General features: G+C 35.1%; 1 protein-coding gene across 2 annotated transcripts; it reads left to right on the top strand.

The window, feature by feature from the left end:
• The first annotated feature begins 6273 nt into the window (after positions 1-6273).
• TOP3A (topoisomerase 3alpha) lies at positions 6274-24629 on the top strand. Of its 2 annotated transcripts, XM_088497177.1 has the most exons (25): positions 6274-6793; positions 7626-7804; positions 7895-7967; positions 8150-8272; positions 8389-8510; positions 8595-8667; positions 8763-8879; positions 9317-9400; positions 10335-10514; positions 10616-10744; positions 12749-12823; positions 13585-13674; positions 13810-13914; positions 14723-14757; positions 15523-15652; positions 16791-16843; positions 16927-17026; positions 17515-17553; positions 19018-19096; positions 19628-19699; positions 21478-21546; positions 21890-22042; positions 22416-22536; positions 22910-23199; positions 24328-24629. In XM_088497177.1, the coding sequence occupies exons 1-24, from the start codon at positions 6305-6307 to the stop codon at positions 23151-23153; spliced, it is 2934 nt and encodes a 977-aa protein (XP_088353303.1). In that variant the 5' UTR covers positions 6274-6304; the 3' UTR covers positions 23154-23199; positions 24328-24629. The 2 variants fall into 2 exon arrangements, with proteins under 2 accessions (XP_088353303.1, XP_088353302.1); XM_088497176.1 differs by lacking the exon at positions 24328-24629 and having other exon boundaries at positions 22910-23364.
• The last annotated feature ends 561 nt before the right edge of the window (positions 24630-25190 follow it).

Here is a 25190-nt window from a genome sequence, read left to right as displayed (position 1 = left end):
ATGTATCTTTTGCAAAAAAATTTGTAAAAATACGTACCGGTACTTGAGCTGGTAATACCGGCTCTAATCTGTCTGGTACTGTGTATTGAGAAAAATAATATTTTAAAAATTGAATTTATTGATTTGAAAAGACAAAAATAATTTAGAATTGAAAATGGGACGCTATTCTTAAAGGTTTTGGCCCAAAGCTGAGCTAAACAGACCTAAAATGCTAATGGGTTGGACCAGACTCAAGTTGGGTCAAAGCCCAACATATATATGTGTTTGTTAAGAGGAATTTAGCCTCATTTTTTAAAAAAGATAGAGTGGGGGGCGCTAGTAAGGAGAGAGAATAGAAGGGTTTGGGGTTTCACTATTCACCCCAACATTATTTTGATCATATCTTAAGTTACGATGTTTTGATTTACGTGTCATTTATGGCCACTCGAAACTCTCGCCAAACTCTTTGATTCTATTCAAATAAAGTGGTAAGATTTTCGAAATCCATGCTTCAGTTTCCATCCCTAACAATTTTGCGTTTTTAAGTTTGGTTTTTTAGTAGATTTTGTGATTTTTGTTTAGGGGTGATCTATTATTAGAATATTGTTGGATTTTTTTTTCTAATATTGTTGGATAAGGTAAGTCTCTTTAAACTCTTGTGGTTTGATATTTTGGTTAGCCATAGTGTTGTTTTGGTAATATTATATGATGTTAGATTGAGATTTGGTGTTTGTTAGAGTTGTTTTGGCTACTTGGAGCTTTGAGATTGAGTTGGAAGTTTTCGGATTAAGCTTGGTGGCCTTGTTTCGGTGTACTGAGCGTGTTGAGAATCGGCTAAGGTATGGTTTCAGTTTTCTTTAGGTAATATGTAATGTTTCGTGAAATTTAGGCTAGTTGCCCTAAGATAGGTTGAAATTGTATGTATTGGGTGATTGAATGTGTGTATATGTATTATGTATGGTGGAGTTGTTTTGAAGGTTGGATATGAGTATGTGTGGGAAGGTGACGATAAAAGATGTTGTTGATGATGGCTGATGATTATGATGTTTTTGATGTTTGATGATGATTAATGATGTTGTTGATAGTAAATGATGGGAATTATGAGAATTGATAATGACAAGTTGATGAACAATGCTTGGGTTTTGAATGGTATAAATGTGATGGATTCATGCTTGGGTTGAGAAGTATTGACATTGGTAATTTATGAGTAGGAAATGTGAAAAAGTTGATTGTTTAGAAAAATTTATGAATAATGGTATGAGTTATGTAGAGTTGAGAAATAGAGATGGACTTTTGGGTGTTTAGTATTGTTTGGGTTGTGAGTAAATTGGTTTGGTTTGAAGGATTTAGTATTTTGAGGATTTGGTAAAATTTGGTAAAATCTTGTTTATGATTAATTTCGGTGGGCTATAACTTGGCCCTCAGAGCTTGGATTCGAATGAACTATAACTTAAATTAAAGATAATTAAGCGAGCTTTAAAACGGTATAAATATTATTGAATTTGAAATTTTGTAGAGAAAGTTATTGATGTTGGAAATTAAGGTAAAAAATTTGATTTCTGTGAAATTGCAGAAAATTTGAAAATCTGTCATGTGTGCCCACGCACAAAACAGAGCGCGTGTTACTACTCGTGCGTACGTACGAGGGGATGTGCGTACGCATAAGCCGGGAAGAACCTTCTGTTGAGTGTGTACGCACAACACTCTATGTGTACGCACAAGCCCTAATTTTCACCTAAAATTCTGTTTTTAACTGTTTTACCTCCCCTACAAGTTTGTAAACTTCTATAACACTTATTTAAGACCTCTTAGCTATTATTTAGACTTTGAATCAAGGGAGAACACAATAAATGAATTGAAAAGAATAATTGTTACGAGTTTAGAGCCGATGACTTAGGTTTTAGAAGGTTGTGGATGAAATAAGTGTATGGTGAGCTGTGAGGTATTTCTTTGAGGAGATTTTGAGAAAATGAGAATGATTATGATGAGTTTGAGAACTGATGATACTTATGATGAGTTGGAAACTTGGAAAGGAATAATGAAACTTGTTAGATGTTGATAGTGTGTGAGGCACTATATCCTTAGAACGATAGTGTGCAGGGCACTATATTCCTGTGATAAATTATGATGTGAGGGCTGGGGTGGTGTCCCGCTCTCATAACCTTCTCTGCTGCAAAAGTGTGTTCAGGCACTATATTCTTGGAATGAGCATGCAAGTGTATCAGGCACTATATTCTTGTAACGATAGTGTGCCGGACACTATATCCCTGGAATAATAATGTGCAGGGCACTATATCCTTGACGTGGCATGAAGGCTACATCTAAAAGGATGTGTCGGGTTGGCATTTATGGACTGACAAATGATATCATGAGCTAATAGGATAGACTAACAGACATTCATCATGTGCATCTTTTCTTTGCTTGTTTGCTTTGGATAACTTCTATTGTGCCTAATTGATTCACATGTCTATTTGTTATCTGTTTTACTTGTTGTATATGTAAACTACTTGTACTTTACTTGTTTGTATTACCTGTGTTTTCTACCGAAATTGAGGAGGCTTGGTAGGCGGTGGCGATAGGATCGCATGGAGGTTAGACTGGCAAAAGCTGTGGGACATCAATGTTATGTTAGTTAGAAATCCCTTAAACTAGATTACCCTGTTTATGATTTAAGTTAATTATTTATTTTTAAGCTTGAATATCTGTATCGATGTGAAATTCTAGGATTGCCTATGGCGTCCCAGAACCTTATATTTTATCTATTGGGCACTGTTATCATACTGAGAACCTTCAGTTCTCGTACCATATATTGTTGTTGTTTTTCAGATGCAGGTCACAACCCACCTCGGTGAGTTTGCGGACATGGTGACAGAGCGGATGATGGTTTATCTTCTATTTTATTCTGCTTTATTTTGGTTATAGTTATTCTCTCATCTTTTGCATATATATGACTTTGTTGCCAGAGACTTTATTTTTGAGAAATTTGAGAGATAGGTTGTTACTGTTTAAACTTCAAAATTCCGTTGTATTCAGTTTGACTACCCGACCTAAACTCCGCAGGTTGTGACTAGTCCTCTTTTGTGTGTGTATATATATACATATACATATTATGTCTTATTCTTTTCGTGCCAACTCGTTTAGTTATTGTGTGTGAACGCTTCGCTCTTCGTAATTCCGCCTTATGCGGCTTTGAACTTTTATTTCTTCATCAGACTTCTAGTACTATTACTTCTTTCTCTCTCTCTCTCTCTCTCTCTCTATATATATATATATATATATATATATATATTATTGTATGAGATTTAGAATTGTCGTGGCACTCCATTATCCTTCACTTTACAGCTAGAGGTAAGACTTAGAGTGATAGAGTGTTACACTTTTCGCACCAACGTTACCTGCAGAACACACTGTTACACTTCTGCCTTCTTTATTAACACCTTCTCTCCCACTCTCGCGAATCAATGTCGACACACATTCCCTGCTGCTGCTCATGGCATGTTAGGGTTCGAATTGGGACACAATGGCCTCAACGACCACAATGGCAATTGAAAGGTTTCCCTCCACTGCAAACGACGTCGTTTTTAACGACGTGGATGTAGACTGTTTAGCCCTAGTCCATTTCACATTGTCCAACTAAGCACTTAACAAACACGTCATACAACTAACATGCCAGGTCAGAGTGCCATTGTGACTGTCAACGTTTTTCGTCGAGACTTGACGGAAAAATGTCCACAAGGATCGCGTTCTGTCACAGAAGTAAGGGACAGGGGTCGAAGTGAATCGTTTTTATTTTGAGGAAAGTTGTCATTTTAGAAAATAGAAAGGAATTAGATTGGTAGTTCCATTTTTTAATGAGTTATGTGTACTTTCTACCCTTTCGTCATCTAAATAACTTTTTTAATAGTGGCAGGTGGCACTTTATTTGCCATGGTGGCTTTGTGCATTATGTGATTTGGATTTAACAAATAAAAATAAATAAAAAATTACAAGATTAAAGTAAAATCTTTCTAAAACTTCTTCGCGTTAGTTCATATTAGGGATTTGTAAATTCTAATATATCAAAATGTTACAATCTCAACGAAAAAAGAATATATCCCAAATTTGTGCGAGTGTTTGTGGTGATTCTTCTTTTGTTCGAAGAATAGGAAGAAAAAGTTCGACTACAATAACATCAAGTGTCTACATAGACTTGACACAGTGGTGTTTGAATCTGCGATAGAATAGAATCCAAAGAAATTGTTTTTTGGTTGTTGGTTATGAAAAATATGTGATTTCTTGTTTTTTCTATGATAATAAATGCTATGCAAGTTACTTGAAATGGCTGAAATTGTTCTCGAATCCATAAATACAAAAGGTTGAATTGAAAATACAAAAATTATTCATGAATGCAGAAAGTTAAATGCACATAACCACAATGACAAATAAAATAGGAGCCAATAAAATATCATATAGCAACTACTATGGCTGAAAAAATTATTCAAGTGACATAAAAATAGAAATGACTAACGATACTTAATATTGATATATACACATAACATATTAAAAATTAGAGTATATACCTATTTTGGTCCTCAAAGAATTTTAGACTGGACATTTTAGTCTCCAACTAAAATTAATTACTCGATTGGTCCCTAACAATTAACTCCGTCAGTCACTTAGGTCCTTTACTCCGTTAATTTTAACGGAAGACAAAATAGTCCCTAACAATTTTAACAGGGGACAAAATGGTCCTTGATCTCCTCTGTTCGGAAACAACACTATTCTCTACCAATTTTCATCACATCTCGTATAACACTAACAGTCTAACACTGTAACTTCAAACTACACAATGCACACTCTATAAACTTAATGTTCACAAGAAAAAAACCCTCCACAGGTTGAGTTGATGATGTGGTTTGTAATTTTAGAAAGATTGAATACTAGAGATAGATTATGTAAGTTTAAGATTGTACCAGAAGCAAAATCCTTTTGTGTCTTATGTAAGGAGTAATTGATGTACTTATGAGTGCAAATATCAAGTTTAAGGTGAATAAGAAGACATATATGAAGTTGATCTTTGATGCATGATTTACTGATCTATGAAAAAGGCTAATAATTCTGCATAGTAAAAGTTGGAAGGAAAATGATCATGATTTAATGTTGTATAACTGATCGGGTTCATCTTAAAGTGTCTTTGGAAAAGCTAAAATCATTATATTCTTTTGCTCCCTGTTTGCTATTTTATGCTATTTTTTATGTTTTCTTTGTAGTTATTACTCTGCTTTCGTTACTGATTTTTGGAACTACTTCCACTTTGTTTGGAATTGGGTGGAGATGTAATTATCTAAAAAAAAGAAAAAAAATCCTCAGCTTGTTCTCAACCAATTCATACTCAGGAAACTAATGCCTATGTCTCTCAACTAGTTGTCGTCTTCGATGGATCCCATGAATCCAGATAGCAAGTCATTTGTTAAGACTCCAGAAAAGAAGGAATGAAGCACTCGGTGTCTATTTCAAATGAGAATTTGCATATGATGTCGAAGGAGAATCTTCTCATGATGTCCTAATGTCCAATAATCTATATTGCTTGCCGGAGAGTGGAGAAAGGCGTACCCTTGAAGTAGTTGTGGAACTTGGTCTTGAGAATGTTGTGGACATTGTCGGGGTTGGAGGTGATGTTATCAAAGACGTGGAAGTGGATGCTTTTGGTGGGTGAAGTGCAGAGGAGGTGGATGTACCAGTCACAAAGATTTAGGAAGTGTGAGGTCCATGACATGTTGAGGTAGGTGCAACACGTGTGACAATTACACTATGGCTTAATCTTGAAGTTAAAGAGGAGGAAGGAAAAGATGGAAAAGAAGACTGTGAAGGTGAAGAAGGAGAGTATGAATGTTAGGGTTATGCGAGATATGATAAAAATTGGGGAAAAATAGTGTTGTTTTCGAATAAAAGGGTCAGTGATCATTTTGTCCTTTGTTAGAGTTGTCAGGGATCATTTTGTCTAATGTTAGAGTTTTCAGGGATCATTTTGTCTTCCGTTAGAGTTGACGGAGCCAAGAACCTAAGTGACTGACGAAATTAATTGTTAGGGACCAATCGAATAATTAATTTTAGTTAGAGACTAAAATGTCTGATTTAAAATTCTTTGAGAAACAAAATTGGTATATACTCTAAAAATTAAGCTGTACATTTATCCACAGTGAAAATTCAGATATACTTTTCTCTATTTTTCCTTAATATACTTAACATAATATTTACTATTAGCTATTTTCTTGATATAAATACATAATTTGGTTCAAGTCAAACTGATTTGGTTTTCTTTTCCGGTCTGGTCGTCAATAGTCTGATGGTCACAACTCACAAGTGTCAATTGAATTTGAAAATCGTCCACCTCACCATCTCGCCGCTCTCAAACATTATTTCCTCGCGGGAAAGCTCTATAGCCTATACAGTATACCCCATTCCAGTATTCCACTGTTACAACCCTCAACACATTCATTTTCCTCACCGCCAAAACCCCAACTGCTCCTCCACGCGCCGAAAAATGGGCGCGCGCACCGTCACGGTGCTGAACGTGGCGGAGAAGCCGTCGGTGGCGCGGTCCGTCTCCACCATCTTGTCACGGAATCAGGGCATTCGAATGAGGGAAGGTCGGTCCCGCTACAACAAGATCTTCGAGTTTTCTTACTCCATTCGCGGCCAACCCTGCCACATGCTCTTCACCTCCGTCACCGGCCACCTCATGGAGCTCGAGTTCGACGAACGCTTTCGCAAGTGGCACTCCTGCGACCCCGCCGATCTCTACCACGCTCCTGTCCGAAAATTCGTTCCTGAGGTCCAATCTCTCTCTCTGATTTTCTGCGAGATTAGTTCACAATGTACTATATAGAGTATAAAAATTGAATATAAAGAATTTTAGACATGTTTTCATGTGAGTTTAGCGGAACATGTATACATGAACATAGTTAGTGAATAAGCACTGTTTATCTTGTTGACCTTCTTCTTCTTGTTAATTCAATCTTCCTCTCACTCTTTCTTTGTTTTACAATTTTCATGGAGATTAGTTCATACTTCATGCTGTAGAGCACAGAGGGAGGCAAAAATGAAAAAATAAAAAATAAAGAAGGACTCTATGAGTTTCAGAAATGTTTGATCTCTGTGATTTGACTGAGTTTACAGAATATGCTTAGAGTGAGTTGTACAGTAACAAATAACTATGCTCGGTAGAAATGAGGAATTATGCCACGATAGAAAACCTAACATGTAAGGATCACCTAGAATCTCTGTGTGGACTTTCCAAATATTTTGTGACCTTTGTTCATATAGTCGAAAGAAAATGAACAGAATGAATTTGAAGAATGTTTCATCCAGTTAATGTTACTGAGTTTATATACATCTGGTTATAGATTGTCAAAACTAGAAGTTAGTTAGTTACAACCTGCAACAAATACTAATCTAACTTACTAGGAGTTAGTTAGTTACAGCCTTATTTTCTTCATGCTTTTCCTGGAGGTCTGCCTTTCAATTTCTATTTATTTTGAGGCAATATGAATTATGTTTTTTTATGAGAACATTCACTTGAATAAGCTAATTTGTTTGTTATATATTAGGAATGATTTTTTTTTTCAATGAAATTTTTTTTCGTTGCCATCTGCTTTTCTGTTTAGGACAAGAAGGATATCAAGAGGACGCTGGAGGAGGAAGCCAGGAGGTGTCAGTGGCTTGTTCTGTGGCTTGACTGTGATAGAGAGGGTGAAAACATTGCATTTGAGGTGGTTGATGTTTGCACCATGGCAAACCAGAATCTTACTATAAAGAGGGCTCGATTTTCTGCGTTGATTGATAGGTTTGAATGTTTAATGTTGTGATGGTTGTATATTGTGGTTATTATGATCAATTTTTATTGGTCTTGTTGACTTTTGGCCTGCAAAATCAGGGAAATTCATCAGGCAGTACAGAATCTGGTTGAGCCAAATAAGTGGTTTGCAGATGCTGTGGATGCTAGGCAAGTAAGTTTAATTTTTCTAACTTAGAGCCTGTAGCTGATCTTTTGTGGTTGAAAATGTCTGTTTAATTGTTGCAACTGAAAAAAGAAATTGATATCAGTAATTCTTATTTACTAACTAGTACAAATATATAATGATGCTATGACTTTGTAGGGGGTGATTGATGGTTATTTACATTTTTGCAGGAAATTGATCTTCGTATTGGTGCTTCTTTCACCAGATTCCAGACCATGTTAATGAAAGATGCTTTTATAATTGACACTGCTTCTGGTGACAGAAATCTTGTCTTAAGTTATGGCCCTTGCCAGGTGTGCTTTTGTTTTTCGAAAACATGACGTGTCAAAACTGCTGACATTTACATATGCTTTCAGAGGTTTAGAAGTCATATGATGATTTTCCTTTTTACCTTGATTTTGTACTACAGTTTCCTACACTTGGATTTGTTGTAGAAAGATATTGGGAGATACAAGCACATGAGCCAGAAGAGTTTTGGACAATCAATTGTTCTCATAGATCAGAAGAAGGTCTTGCTAATTTCAACTGGATGTAAGATACAAGGCCTTTGATGCATTTACAATTCTTGTTGAGTTTTAACAGCTGCAAGCTTAGGATATACTCTGAAATTGGCAGGCGGGGTCATTTGTTTGATTATACTTGTGCAGTAGTAATATACGAGATGTGCATTGAGGAACCAACTGCAACTGTGAGTCTTAATTGATCAGGCAATTCTCAGTATTTTTTTATTTTATTTTATTTTAAATTTATTATACTTGTTCTGATGTTCACATTACTTCTCAGGTCACAGATGTTAAACAACAAGAGAAATTGAAGTATCCTCCTCATCCTCTGAATACCATTGAGCTTGAGAAACGTGCTTCACGATATTTTCGAATGAGTTCTGAGCACACGATGAAGGTGAGTATATGTTGGGAAACCATTGCTCCTGTGTTTTGTAATGACATGCTGTAGAACTAACTGTATTTGAAAACAAAAAATGCATTTCTTGAGGATGGAATGATGTCCGCCGGTATTCCTAAATGCTTTTTTGTTTGCTATTTACAGTTTCATGTATTTCCAATTACCAAACTGATCATTGTGGTGAATGAATTCATTTAGACAACTCTTCTCATGCCTTGTGTATTAGTCAGTGAACCTATATGCAGACATATTTTCTTAGTGACATAATAATATGATTCATATTTCATACATTGATAATAGCTATATATACGTTTCTTGTTTTCTATACACAATTTGAATTTGTTTTTCTGTCGTCCAATTCTATCTTTCTTCTGTTTTGCATAGTTTTTATGGGGATTGGTGTCCTTATTTAAAACTTTCACTTTATTATACAGGTGGCAGAAGAGCTTTACCAAGCTGGTTTCATCAGTTATCCTCGTACAGAAACTGATAGTTTTTCTTCAAGGACTGATTTGCATGTGGGTACTTGTCTTTATGTGTAAGCATAAAAATTATTACAGCTGTAGCCGTCCTACAGTTTGGGAAGGGGAATCCATCCCTATTTTTCTGACCATAGGGAGAACATGCTATTCTGCATTATCTTGTATAATTGTGTGCACATTTCGGTGTGTTATTAATTCAAAAAAAAGAGAGAAGTCAAAGTAAGTGTCTTTTATCTGGCAATGTTAATGTTATGATGTAGGAAAAACAAAGCTAACAGTGTTTACGACCTTGATTGTTACAGTCAGAGAACTCATAACAGTTTCAGCATAATGTGCTTACATGTCTGCACATTTTAAAGCGTATGCATTGTTTTATAAATGGGAGCTACTTCTCTTTTCCAGTATATTTTATTATATTGTTTTAGTTTAGAAGATCTGACTTCGGATGACATTGTGCTTCATTGTTACTCTTATTAAGTTTTCATGCATCTGTAATACTCAACTTGTACTGATCCAAAAATATTTCACATCCTTCATCACCCTCTCCCCTAGTGGCCTTACAACCCACAAAAAGAAAGGCGTGATAGGAAGTGGTTTGGGTTGGTTTATATTAGGAAAAGGAAGAATGCCCACAGCCCTGCCCAGGGAGACACAGCTAAATTCAGTTGAGTTGCTGAATAGGAGTTTAGGTGAGACAAATTAGTTGGACAATTAGTTAAAAGGGAGAATAACCTAGAGAAGCTAGGGTCAGTCTGTTTGTCTTGTCATTTGAAATAGATTTGTGAGAGATCGAGGCCTTCAATTGTACTGACTACTTTCTACGGATTTTCACACATTGTCAAGGTCAAGGATTGCCATTCAATACACATATTTCCTAGAATTCTTCCTGTTACTGATACCAGTTTAAAGTTCAAACAAAGTGACTGGCTTATTATTCTTTTCTTTTCCTTTTTTTTCTTTTTAATTCTAGACAATTGTGCAAGAACAACAAGCGCATCCTGAATGGGGAACATATGCACAACGGTTGTTGGACCCTGAGACAGGACTTTGGAGAAATCCTCGTGGTGGTGGACATGATGACAAGGCCCATCCTCCCATTCACCCTACAAAGTTTTCTAGTGGAGAATCCAATTGGAGCCAAGACCACCATGTCAGACTCAGACATGATTTCTGACCCCGCTCTTTTTAACTAAAATCTCAAGATTTTGATTTAATCTTCATACTGATATTCTTTTTCACAAATCACTGCAGAAATTGTATGAGCTGGTTGTTCGCCACTTCTTGGCTTGTGTCTCAAAGCCTGCTGTAGGGGCTGAAACCACAGTTGAAATTGATATTGCTGGTGAACTTTTTCATGCATCTGGAAGGGTGGTTCTAGAGGTGAGGTCCCCTCTTTCTATGTGTGTGAGTGTGTATATATATATATATATTATTTGGTCTGATTTGGTTGATTCACTGATTTAATATTCATGATTGTTATTTAAGACACATTAATCTGTTATGTTAACCAACATTGTTTTCAGTAAGATGTTCAGAGAAGGAAATGGAACTAAAGAGATTAATGGATCACAAGTTAAAACCAAGATTGATTTTCATAGAAATAGATAGAAAAACCAGAAATTGGGATATTATGGTATTATTCAGTCCTGTTATCCTGTAGCTGTATTAGTGAATCTGTCAAGTCATGAAGTGGAAACTGTGTATGAAATGCAGAAAATAAGCAGGGGCCATAGCAGTCCCACTTTGCCAAGACAAATCCCGAATGATACCGTAATCTCCTTGCAGCCCACCTCCCATACAATAAATCCCCCTTCTCTAACAAACCCACATACACACTCTTTGCCTTAGCAACCTTTCATAATTGTCCGTTCATCACTTAGTTAGGATTCACCACATTGGTGCTTTTATTCCCTATACTGCCCCGCTAGCTTTTTCTCTTATAAACCTTAAGCCCTACACAGACTTTATCCCTGATAGATATGCTAATATGTGGGGTCTCTTGTATTTGTAGTGTTGTATCCCCAAATTCTTACAATCATATCCTTGCCAATTTCTTCTAGTGTTCTTAGGCAGCGTTTGGTTAGGCAAACAAGACAGAAATATAGGGATAGAGATACAAAGACTGTTTAGAATCAAAGACAAGGGCAAGACTACGCGTTGTAGGACAAAAAATGTGTATTTTCATGTACTTCTTTGAAGTGAGGAAGAAATTTTTGTATCGTTTCTGTCTGCCTATCTCTATTTGTGTCTTGTCTCTGGAACCAAACCCTACCGCGGAGAACAGATGGGAGAAGGTCAGAAGAGTATCAAGTCAAGAGGGTGGATTAGATGGGAGATAGCCCAGTGGCTAGGGCTAGATATCCCCCCGAAAAACTTTGCAAGAAATTATCTAGAGATGTAAGTATAATTTGGCTGAGCACAGACATGATCTATGATAGGAGCTAGGACATAATGTTGTTGCTTGATCCATGTGGCTAATCCCACTTTCCACTCGCCCCAAAAAATAGAAGTCTCACGTGATTGCAATTATTATTAGTTTACGATTAATGATTTCCTCGATATTTAAAATTGTCTACCTATCACGATTCCATTTCCTCACAAGCTTTAAAGTTTTGTACAAAAGTTCAATGTAATTTGAAATAAAACAGCATAAATATCCTTCTCCCCTTTGAAGAATAGAAGCGACTGTATTGCAGTCCAATCAGCAAAAATAATGGTGCAGATTGTCAGTGCAAAGTTGATAAAATTGTAAAGCTAGAACCAGCTAACTCCACCTTGATCTTAATCCTTTTGTCTCAACTCTGTGGAACTGGGTAACCAACTTGGGTTGGTCTAGTAGTTAGCTCACTAGTCTGCTTAAGCAAGTGTCGAGAGTTCGAATCTTGCCTTGTGCATGCAGCAAACCCTTAAATGGAGTTCCGATCCGCGACGGATTAATTCTTGATCTGCCGAGTCAGGAGATGCCGTGGGAAACCCAAAAAAAAAAACACTGTGGAGCTGGGTTTTGCTCTTCATTTTCAGTTTAACACTGTATCAATTAGTAAAAGTTTCTTTACAAACAATTACTGGAACTGCTGACTCAATGCAGTCTTTATTGTTCAATACTCTTTGCAATTTATTATTATTATTATTATTATTTTGGTAGTGGTAGATAAGATCAGACTACCATTTTTTGTCTTCCTTTTTTGCCACTTTGAACCTATATAATTATGACTTATTGACTTAAGCACTGAAGTACTTAAGGAATCAACACACATAGTACTTGTTGTAACGTGTATGAATTTTCTTGCTTGTTGATTGTCTACCAATCATCTTCTAATTAACATTTGGCAAAAGCTAGCAATACTCTAATTATATGTTATTGTTCGGTCTTAACATGATCAGAGAAACTACTTGGATGTTTATCGCTATGAATCTTGGGGTGGAACAATGCTACCAACATATACTGTTGGTCAACAGGTTTGCTTTAAATTATAGCTTTCACCTTACATACAGCATTTTTTTAATTTCTTTTGCATTTCTCTTCATTTTATATTTGGGCAGTCACCGTTTCCCCCACAAGCTGTTCATTGTCCTGTTAGATTCCTAATGGAACTTACACAGAAGATAAATCTTACTATCATTGATTTGATATTGTTACTAATATAGTAATATTCTTGTATATGTACCACTGTTGCATTTTGTCTTATTCATGGCTGAATTTTGTGAAGTTTGACAACTGTCTTCCTTCATGATGAAAATGAGGAGAAAATTATCCAAACGGGGAACATTTCATGTGGTAAAATAGTTTCCTTGTGTTGATTTTAATGTGCAATGAGATAATGTCTGGAAGTGTGGTTGCATTTTTTTTCTTTATTATTGCCTTTTTCCCAATCGTCGAGTCAAGGAGGCGTGTTTGGCTCTTAAAATTTAACCACATTTAATACTTGCCTCTTATTAATAATAAAGTAAGGCTATAAAAGAAAAGCCTGTCATCATGAAGCACATTATCATTATAATTAGGCAAAACCTGCTCAGAGTTATACCCACTTACATGGATAAGATTCACTTGAAAGTTGAAACAATTCCCTGATTTGGAGAGTGAGAGGGTGGGGATTCAGAGCCTATGCATCTTGCGTTCCAATTTATAAACAAGATCTTAGATACTTCTCCAAATATTGTTATTATCGTTGTATTTTAAATTTTAATTGTATACAACTTGAATCTGAATGCTATTACAGTTCGTTCCAACAACATTGACCCTTGATTCAGGAGTAACCCGGCCACCACCACTTCTTAGTGAAGCTGATCTTCTTACTTGTATGGACAAGGTGAAATTTTTAGATGATACAGGATGTCATAGACTGAACCCTTTGGTTAACCATACATTTGCTACTTGCCTGTGACATATCTTTAAATATTGACAGTTGTATACGTATTTTTTATTTCTTATTTTATACCAAAAGGAGGGTATTGGTACAGATGCTACTATGCATGATCACATAAAAAAGTTGCTTGATCGATTTTATGCAACTAAGGATGCTAACACTCGTTTCACACCAACTAATCTTGTAAGTCATATTCTTATTCCAAGGAAACATGTATTTTTTCTTCTCATGACTAATCTCCATTTGTTAATACATTTTTCTTGGGTTGTCTTGAGTTATATTTTTCTACTGTTACGGAGAGTTATTTTGTAAGGTTAGCACATCTAGTGAGTTCTAGATATATTTCCCATTCCCTATGTTGGATCATCATTGTATAAATTAAAGCTGGTAACCACTACTGGCATATGTCAAGCTTTTTACCACCTGGCGGTTAGTTGACATTTGAACAGGTGCATTTCTAAGGGAAGGAAGATGACCATGACCACTATATGAAAAATAATCATTACATTTATAAACTTGCAGCTATTAGAATCTGACTTGTGAGCTGCATTAATTTTGACAAAAACCAAATATGCATTTAGATGAATGAGAATAGAGGAACTAAGATATCAAGGAAGTGCTGCTCAAAAGTATTTGGTTCATAACATGAACTCAAGTTGATTGTCTATCTGTTTTAATGATGTTTTCCATTATTCCATAGTTGTGCAACAGAGAGACAGCTAATACTATTAATTTTGCAGATATGGTATTTATATCCTTATGCTCATTTATTTGCATAGAAAGTAAAGTAGATCAATACTACAAAAAGGATAAAAAAGGTTTACCTTGAAGACTTTCACTATGCTGATGCTTGAAAGATATTTTTCTATTAGCTTAGTTGTAGTGTATATGAATCTCATACGTGTACCTGCACTGGCATAAGCATGCAAACCAGAATAATGAAGTAAAACACTTGTATGTATGTATTGATCGTGTGTTTGAATCAATGCAGGGTGAAGCACTTGTTATGGGATATGATGACATGGGGTAAGTAAATTCCCTTTGGTTTATACGTATTGCTAGACTTATATATATAATCTTAGTGTATTCTTTTTTTCAGTTCAGCCGATATTCATCATATGTTCTGAACTCTTAATGATTTGATCTGTTAGTTTGATGCAAGAAATTTATGTAAAAACTTTCAAAGAGGAATTCTCAGTAGAGATATTTCTTAACAATTAACCATTTAAGTGATTATTGATGTTCGAAGAGTGGTTAATAATTAACCCATAAATGGCTTGATCAATCATTTGAATGATTAATTGTTCCCAAATCTTTGATTGTTAATTACTTTTCAACTACCAAGACCCCACTTCTTTTTTCCCCACAAGTACCCGTAAACTTTAATCATCTAGAGGAAATTATTTGTCTTTGCAAAGATGCCTTAAAGATCCTCTAAAATGAGTTGATTTTAATCCTCCCTGGTCTGTTTAAATCTGATCTTTTTCAAGAAATTGGAGATATTATAGTGTCTTTGAATTAAAAGGTTTTGTATAGTGTTGAAGCCTGATTATTGTTATTACATATGTTGAGAATGAGAATTTTAGTAAGAGGGTAAAAGAGAAAATAGAAAGACTATGAATGACTGAAAATATATAATGCTTGTTTCTTGGTTCTGAGTTGACATGTAATTTTTCCTGTCAATATACTACCTATCAACTAGCGTGAGAGGTAGCATTTGCAATAAAAACTACTATCAACCCAACACAGATTCTATTGTGCGTTTGTCTTACTCTTCCTTTAAGCTTTCAGGTATAAACTTTGGAAACCATATCTTAGAGCAGCTATGGAACGTGATATGAAATCAGTCAGTGAAGGGACTAAAAGCAAATCTGAAGTTTTGGCAATTAGCTTGCAGCAGATGAAAGCTTGTTTCCTTGATGTAAGCATCTTACTTGTTATTTGTTAACATGGTTTGTTTATTCAGAAGATTTGTTGTCCTATGCAGTTAATCTTAAAATTTAACGTCATTATATTGCATCTTTTAAAATTTAAATTATAAGTTTAATGTGCTATCAATTTTCATGATGAGGTGGCTGACATTTATGTGCAATATATCATGAAGCAACTGTAGTTCATTCAGATAGGTTTCTTGTCTTTTTATAATTACATGTGAAGGTTAATACTAATTGTTTGCTCATGTATTCATGAATTCATTTCTGCTTCAAGAATCAAGATATCTTTCCACTTCTATGAATATCAATTCTGCTTTTATTTGTGTTGGGGGACTGAATCAATGTTTTCTTGTTATTTTGTTATATATGTCATTCATTACAAGCAACAATAGACTCAATGACAATAAAAAAGGCTGGTGAGAAGCTTTTTGTAAAGTGAAAACAACTGATGACCATACCCATTCTGGTCATGTGTTTGGTAATGTTGGAAATTTTCATATTTGAGTCCCCAAGAAACAAATGTCATGCAGGCCAGTTGAGTAGTTCCTTATCTTAACGAAATGATAATGAGAGAACAGCTTAATGCCTTTAGTTTCAAGCTAAATTTGCCAAAATGAGTAAGTGGAACAATGAATTGAACATATGATGGCCATTGAGCAAACCACATTTGTAGATTTGAAATATTGTCAACCACTGAACCTATGAAGTATTTCTGTTCAGTTTATGCATTATAGAAAAATTGTTATTTGTTGTGTATTTGATATGTTTGAACTAATATTAACTCTTATTCCCTTGGATTTCATTTGGCACTGTGTGATGTGCTTTGTTGTCGTGGTTAGGGACCTAGCGTAGTTTGACTTTTCTCTATGGGTCATTCGGTCTTAGCCTCTGGAGGGATTATAAGCTAAATTAAAATTTCTTATGTCATCTTTTGCGTTTCCAACATTTTTTTATGATGAGAATGTGCATACTAAAAATGATTTTTTCTTATTCTAGTATTCACATGAGTAGGTTCTCTGTTCTCCATTAATCTACTTGTTTTGGTTGAATATTATTTTTCCAAATGAGTTAATGTGATTTGGAAATTGTGATATTCATCTGCTGATAACTTTTAAATATTTGTAGGCCAGAGTGAATAAACTGAAGCTTTTAGAGGCCATGGAGATATTTTTCCAGAGGTTATTTTCTTCCACACCTTCACCCTCAAGGACTCCTTATAGAAAAGTACAAAACACTTACATATATTCAACTACTCTTGCAGAACTAACAGGGCTGGTGGTGATGAGCTGCATGCAACAGGTGAAGTTGTTCGGCAATGTGGACTTTGCCAAGAATCAGATATGGTGCTAAGGAAAAATCGAGTATGATAGTCATATCCCAAACAAACTTTTAGAGATGTTGTAGTACTTTTCTATTCATTTATTTTGACTTTGTTACATATTTGGGACAAAGATAAACGGCTTAATTATGTGGCATTCATGCTGGATCATGTGATAGCTAAAGAACATTGTGGACATGTACTAGAGTCAATGTAGTTGTGGAAGATAAGTTGTAATGCAGTTTGGACTTATGGTTGACTTTTGGAGAATGAAACAGCAAAAGAAAAGACGAAGTCAGGATTTTCTGGGTGGTTCATAAAAATTTGATAGATAGGTTAATCTTGTTAAATTGCGGGTATATATTTTGCTCATTTATACTTGCTGTTGCTGATTTTCTGTTTGAGGTATATGAGGGCATTCTTAATCATGAACTCAGAATCATAACATAGTCATTCTGTTGTGTAGTTTAGATTTTCGTGATGAATATTGGACTGATTTACTGATCAAGTTTTTCTATTTTAATTTACCAGGATGGCAATTTTATGGTTGGATGTCTGGGTTACCCTCAGGTTAGATCTCTTGATTTTTCAGTTCCTTGTTATAAAGATTTTGCAGCTTATCTACTGTTGGCATTGCCAGTAACTCGATATATCATGGTTTCTCTGCATCCCTGATAAAATAAGAATCCTGAATCTGAACAAAGCATTTTCCAACTAAGTAGATTTGGCTACATGGATCTAAAGGCGTCATTATGTCGTGTCTATGCATTGGGATGCGACAAAGTTTTATGTTGGCTGCACAGGCTTAATACAACCCTACATGGATCCAAAGACGGCATTGCATTGTGGCCATGCATAGGAATGCGACAAGGTTTTACATGGATTGTCGCAAACCTAACACAACCCTCATTTTTTTTTTGGACCTTGGGACCGGCCTATGTAAACATAGGCCGAGAGAAAAAATGAATAAGATAACTATTCATCCTTAGCAGTGACAATAACATTGGAAAAGACTAAACTGAGAGAGAAAAAAAAAAACAAAAAGGGGTTTGGGGGAATAAGGGTGTCAGGGTAATCCAGGTTCCTGACCCCAATGAGGGGTCTCCCTTAAAGAATGGAGGCCAGTACCAAAGATGAACCCATAATAGTGCTAAGGATAACTGCACAGCCCTGAAAATATGAGCATTCTATCAAATCATACGCACCAATTAACTCTTAAAACAGCATATTGTGATGAAGTGCTGCTCTCCTTTCTCTTTCCAAATCTGCTAATGTGTTCCTGTGCTTGTATTTGGTTTGCCATGATCTCTGAATTCTTATAAACTGTAGATTATGTTGCCAAGAGGGAAGCTAATCACTTAGGGTGTGTTCACGAGTTTGGTTTTCAATGGGAGGGAAAGGCTTTAAAGGGTTAAACCTTGTTCACAAGTTTTATTATTTGGAAGGAGAGGAATTTGGAGGTTTTTATTAGCCCTCCAAACTCCATTTTCCAGTTCTTCATGATTATGGGGTTTTATGAGGTTTAAATTTAAATTAATTTTTATTCCTAATAAATTATTGTATTACCATTTATTACCATTTACTTTTTTATACGAAATATTTAAGTAAAAGATAACATTGTAAAAGCATATAGTAAGTCATCTGAACCCTCCTTTGTATTTTTTTGAGACTTGTGAACAAGTGAAGGATGATTGTAACTCTTCCCCAACAAGTTACAAAATCTTTTACTCTCCCTACCATTTCCCCCTCATTTAACGATTTTCATAACTAATTAAATGCCAAGGTGCAATAACCTATCAGAACTTCACTTAGTTTAAGGTTTCTTTTATTTGAGGCCTTTAAATCATAGTTCTCTTTGATGCCTCAACTGTTAATATATTTTATTTTTATAGGCAGTCAAGTAATTATTCTGTTATGTAACTAAGTTTTGTCTCTTATGTGGGAGTTTAGCTTAGTTCTGTGTTTTTAGTTTGCTGTCCTCTCTATCTCTCTAGATCATGACTGGCAGGCATTAAAATAAACTGTGGTGAACAGTGCAGGAATGCTGTCTGGCTTCCTGGACCAGTATTAGAAGCAGATGTTACTGCCAATGCTTGCAACACCTGCACCCCTGGTTTGTTACTCAACAATTAGTATTATGATTTCAGTACCTTCTTTCAGAGAAACAAAAAATGCGTCGTTGGACTTCATGCTAATGTGTGATTCTTTTATTTTTACCTCTCCCTTTTTCATGGGCACTTGCCAATCTGTGCACCATGGTCTTACAGACAATTAGTATTCTTTTAAATCTTTTATGCATAATGATAAATCATGGCAAATCCAATAACAGTAATAACAACATAGTATTATTACATAGATAGTGAATATCTAAATCTTAATGATTTTGCTTAGTTTTATTTTTTTCTAGTCTCTATCTACTTTTAAGATTCTGTACCCTATTTGGATCCTCAAATATTAGGAACAATCTTATCCTCTTTATTCTTTAGTTGTTTCCAGGCTTCTATTCTTGATTGTGTTTTATTGGGGTGCAACACTTGTATATTTGTGGACGGAATCTGGTTAGATATTCTTTTGGTTTTCTGTTTTAGAGATCTTGGTTTTGGCTAGTTTCATTTTATTTCATTTGTTGTATAAAACATTATAGGTCCAGTTTACCTGATTAAATTCAAGTTTCGGCGGCTGGAAATACCACCAAACTACAGTGCGGACCATTTGGGTAGGTGCTTCTTCTTTCCATGATGATATGTGTTTCCGTTCCAACATGCCTTTCTCTAATCATTTTGGGTAGCTAGCCATGTACCTTTGCTGTTTTTGAAAAAAGAAAAAGAGTTACATTTGGTAACAACGTTTCTTGCAGTTATGCTGTATCTGTGGGGTCAATTACTTTTGTTTAGAGAAAGTCTAGGTAACCAACAACTCTTCCAGCTAACTTTTTGATAAACCAGTCAACTTTGTAACAAAAAGAAACATTTAAAATTATTGCAAAACATCCAAAATCATTGAAAAAAAAAAATCACCCAAAACCTAACAAAAACAAACATTCAAAATCATTGAAAAAGAACATTCGGATCTGCGAGAAGCTACAGCTGGAGGAAAGAACAGCGTATTCGACGGCGAGGGGTGTTTTTTGCGCTGTGGTAGTGGCATTGTTCTGTCAATGAATGGCGACGCTAGGCGAGGAACGGTGATGTTGGACGAGGAATGGAAGAAACATCCAAACTTAACAAAAAGAAACATTCAAAATCATTGAAAAAAAAACATCTAAAATAAAAAAGAAACATCCAAAACTTAAGGGGGAAAAAAAAATCTAAAACCTAATAAAAAAACATTCAAAACATAACAATATTGCTAACAACAACGCTTTGATGGAGGCCATTGCAGTGACATTCTTCTGGTGCGATGTGGCAAATGACGTAGACTTCCAACAAGGCAGCGAATAGCGACGGCGGAGGACCGATTGTAGTGCGGTGACAGAGGTAGCCATGCGGAGAAGAAGCCGTGAGAGGAAAGGGAAGGGTGAGGGTTTCAGTTCTTTTTTACTGTGAGAGAGAGTGAAAGTGAGTTTTGAGGTAATAGTTAGCTGTAGTTAGCCGGTACCGTAGTTGTTTACTTAGCATGATTGAAAAAGTCTAGGTAACCAACATCCTCTCCAGCCAACTATATAACCAAAAAAAAAAAAGAAATAAAAATGTAACAAAAAAAAATTTTCAAAACCTAATTAAAAGAAACATCCAAAACTATTTAAAAAGAACATACAAAACCCAACAAAAAAAAATCCAAAATCATTGAAAAAGAACATCTGGATCTGCGAGAAGCTGCGGCCGGAGGAGGTATGGAATAAATATCCAAAACCTAACAAAAAAAACAGTTAAAATCATTGAAAAAGAACATCCAAAATCTAACAAAAAGAAACATTTAAAATCTAACGAAATGAAACATCTAAAACCTGATAAAAAATATTCAAAACCTAACCAAAAAGAAATCCAACTTAAGGAAAAAAAAATAACAAAAAGATCATCCAGAAACATAAGAAAAAGATGACGATGTCGATCATTGCTAACGGCGACGCTTTGAAGAAAGCAACTACAGTGACGTTTTTCCGGCACGATGTGGCAGACGAGTCATAGTGGACAACACAGAAGTGTTGCCGTTGGGGGAGAAGTCGTGAGAGAGGGAAGGGAAGGGTGAGGGTTTCAATTGTTCCTTTTTAATGTAAGGGAGAGAGTGAAAATGAGTCGAGGTAATAGTGGTTGTGCTTGCTGGTATGCTAGTTGATCTACCTAGCATGATTGTTTTGTTAAACATCTTATTATCTGCCTAAAGAGATGAAAGGAAGAGAAAAGGAAAGAAAGGGAAAGGGGGGGGGGGGTTCTTTTAATCTTTAGCATATTAGCTCACTCTTATGGTATGAACATATTAGTTTATTACTACTCAAACTTCATTTAGTTGAAGAATAATGTTTAATAAATGCATTTGCAATATGATATATGATAGGTTGCATAGGTGGCTGTGATCAGATTCTTGCGGAGTTGACAGAAATATGTGGCACTGGCTCTCGCACAGGTTTGTATGCACATCTATGTTGTTACTAGAAATACTTTTACAAATAGAGATGGATAATAGTCAGTTAAATTGAACAGTACATGACAGTATTTAGTGCAATAATCTCTTGTAGGAGAACCTATGTGTATATTCAAGCCATATTTTTTAAAATTTATTTGATGGATATTTGTACTCCCTTTTACATAGGTTGTTATGTTTTAATTCCCCCCCCCCCCCCCTTCTTTCGTGTTTCTTCAACATAGTATTAGGCATTTTTCCGTCGCGTTTCAGAATAATGAGAATATAATACCACTTCATGAATAAACCTTGGAATCCTCTGATTGTACCTTCACTTGTTTCGTAGGAAGAGCTCGTGGACCAGCTGCACAAACCAACAATGCCCGTCAAAGTAACACAAGACAGGTTGTTTGTATGAACTGCCAAGAAACAGGACATTCTTCTAATGATTGTCCTTCACAAAGGAATGCCCGGCATCGTGGAACAAACCAACAAAATGGTAACCTTTCTGGAATTTCAAAATTCCATATCATTTGAGAGTTTCTAGAGAAACACATGTATTTCTTGGATACTTTAGTACTCCCGGTGATAGAACAAGTTGGGATGACAATCATGAAGATGGTGATTGTGTAGTTTGTGACACAAATGTCAATAGTGAGGAATTCGTTATAATCTGGTTTGAATTAAATCTCTAGTACTTAACATGTGATCCAACTTGAAAAGCCCAATCATACAATGACCTTTAGGGTGTCTTAGGATCATAGTTTTAAGTTGACTGATAAACACCGTAATCATCATTTGTTGTTGTTGTCATGTTGCTGTTAAAATTGAAATGTAGTGCAATGAATTTTTATAAGATTTACATAATGCAGGGGAAGCCACTGTTTCATGCAGTTCCTGTGGGATGCCATGTGTTTTGAGAACTGCAAATACAGAAAATAACAGGGGAAGAAAGTTCTACAAATGTCAATCACAGGAGTGTAACTTTTTTGCGTATGTAAACTAGTGATCTTTCATATTACCCTTTTTTTCTTGGTTTAGGCATTCTTGTGATTAACTATTTTAATATGTAGAAAAATATATCTGATAATATAGTTATCATATCTTACCATCACATGTCACACCTGAAAATTCTTTTACGTATAACCTGGCCATCTCTTTCCACTTGTTTGCTTTTCATCCACAAATAGCATTATTCAACATTGATACAATCGAATTAATTATAAACACTGTAATCGGACAATCTAGTTTTTGACCAGGCATTGTCTCTATCAATTATAGATGGATATCAGAACGAGTTTATAGATTATTTGCTTGTTTTTCATTAACCTATTTGTTTATGCAAGTTTTATAACCTGGATTGCAGGTGGGAGGATAGCCTCAACACTGGCACTGGAGGAAGAAATTTTACACGTTCAAGTAGTATTCCACAAGCCAACCGTGGGAGAAATGGTGGCCGTGGATCTCGCGGTAGAGGTAGACACAATGGATCTCATGCTGCTAACACGACTTTTGTGTCAGCCACTGGTGACCCTGTTAGTGGCAGAAGATGCTTTGTGTGTGGTGATCCATCTCACTTTGCTAATGTGTGCCCTATCCGTGGTGGCTAAAGCATGTGCTCAACGATTCAAATCAGCAATATGGAAGGAAAACTAGGTTTGGTATCCATAACCTTTCTGTTTTGCAGGAGTTTGGTTAAGCAATAGTAAGGTAGTTATGTCATATATTTAAGTATGTATTACCAATAATTACTTATACAGGTCCAAAAATGCCGTTATTAACTGTCATTTTTTTCCCACTATTTATTTGGCAAGACTTCCATATTGGTCATCCGAAGAGTTTGTGGGAGTGGGACATCAATATGATCCTTGAAAGAATTATGAAATCAGCTTGGTTCTCTGGAAATTAAAAAACATTTCTAGCAGAAAAGATTATAAGACGTTAGAATTGTCTTGAAATGAGTTTTAACCTTCTGAAAATTACAATGATGTTACAAATCTATCGAGCATCAAATTGGTATACTAACAATTACTTTTAAGACTAAATTATTGCAATTTTTTTGCTGATCAAACCGATGTCCCACAACTCAGTTATACTATTATTATTTTGGTCATAAAGGAGCTTATGCCCTCGTATCTGCTTATGCAAAACAAATAAATCGTTAAAGAATTAGTTTCAATTGGATTTTATTTGGGTATTGCATAAGATGGATGTCTATTATTTGAACATTAATTTCCTACCTTTGCCCTTAACCTTGACCTTCCCCACATTATGTTATCATTATCAAATTATTTAAGCAATAAAATTAAAATATGAAGTAGATGTCGCTATCCTAGGGCAAAAAAATGGTTTGATTTGTACACTTGTAGCTTTTGTAATAATGCATTGATATTTTTACTCTTATTTATTTATTTATTTTGCACAACATAATTGCACAAATCCCGTAGATGCATGCATTGGCTTAATCTGTTACTGATTTTTCGTGGGTAGGCTACTTTAAGCTTTTGTCGAGGCTCAATGTATTCTGCTCTCACTGCTCATTTTTTTGTATAGGGGGTGAGATTTCACATTCACAACAGTGACATTAATTATAAAGCTGTACAGTAATATTATAATAGATTATATCATTGTTCCATTTGCATCAACAGGTTGTGTGTGTCTTGTAATGGTTTGACTCAAATAGACAATCATTTTCAACTTCATAAAACACAATCACCGTATGTTAAGTCTTAGCACATGGCGGGTTTTGGTTGTAACGAAACAAGCCATTTTGTAAACCTGCAGGATCATGTGCGAGGCTGATATTGTAACAATTGTTTGACTGAACATAAGCGGGGGTGATCATTCATAATACTCAGTACGGATAACCCTACAACATTATCTCTTAATTTTCTCCGTCAGTATATCAAGATGTCGAGAAATTCTCTCTTTGGTGAATTAGTTATTGATATATTCTTTGGTGATTGAGTCTAATTAAACTAATTCTATTATACTTCAGCAAGTTCTAATCCGTTGAATTATTCTGTACATAATCGAATATTTTAAGCCTTTTCACTTTTTGTTCCGAATAAGCTAGTTATTTTGACGAATTTGACTCTCTTTAACTTTGTTCTAACGAATCTTTGCATTATTTTTTTTTTTTTTTGGTGCCATCTTTGATTGCATATATTTTATCATGATAGGCATAATCGCCCTCGAAATTGGAAATAAATAATTAGTCTTTTTTACACAATAAAAATTAGAAGGAAAAAAAGAATGTACCAGATTAGCTCAAATTGAAAATGGTTACGCATGTATTGTTTCCATGTTTATATAGATAGTATAGGCTGGTATGCTTTAAGTTATGTACTTTTCTAGAAAAATGATTGGGAGTCTTAACCCATCTTAATTTTAAATAAAAAAAATTATGAATTTTTTTAATCTTTTTTTTGTATTTAAAAGATAATATATATTTGAATTTTTTTTCACTTTTTTAAGTATGAGTATAATTAAGAGGATGAATTAGGATTCTAAATCATTATTTTTTAACCCTGAATTTTAAGTAGGTGTAAATTGATCTGCATAGCTGAGTGAAAATATGCTTTTTCGTCAGTTTTTAACAAAACTAGTGTATAGCAAATAAGAAAAAGGTTGAGTACTGAGTTGTA

Source organism: Arachis ipaensis, chromosome B8, assembly GCF_059453495.1.
Source record: "Arachis ipaensis isolate K30076 ecotype BB chromosome B8, ASM5945349v1, whole genome shotgun sequence".
NCBI classification, from domain to species: Eukaryota; Viridiplantae; Streptophyta; class Magnoliopsida; order Fabales; family Fabaceae; genus Arachis; species Arachis ipaensis.
This window is presented reverse-complemented; position numbering and strand designations above follow the sequence as displayed.

Bases quoted from the DNA above. Each gene is read 5' to 3' on its own strand.
- TOP3A (XM_088497177.1), top strand. From the start codon at position 6,305: ATGGTCACAACTCACAAGTGTCAATTGAATTTGAAAATCGTCCACCTC. The intron at 7,805-7,894 runs GTTTGAATGTTT...CTGCAAAATCAG, and splicing joins TTTTCTGCGTTGATTGATAG to GGAAATTCATCAGGCAGTAC. The intron at 16,844-16,926 runs GTTATTTTCTTC...CTACTCTTGCAG, and splicing joins ATGGAGATATTTTTCCAGAG to AACTAACAGGGCTGGTGGTG.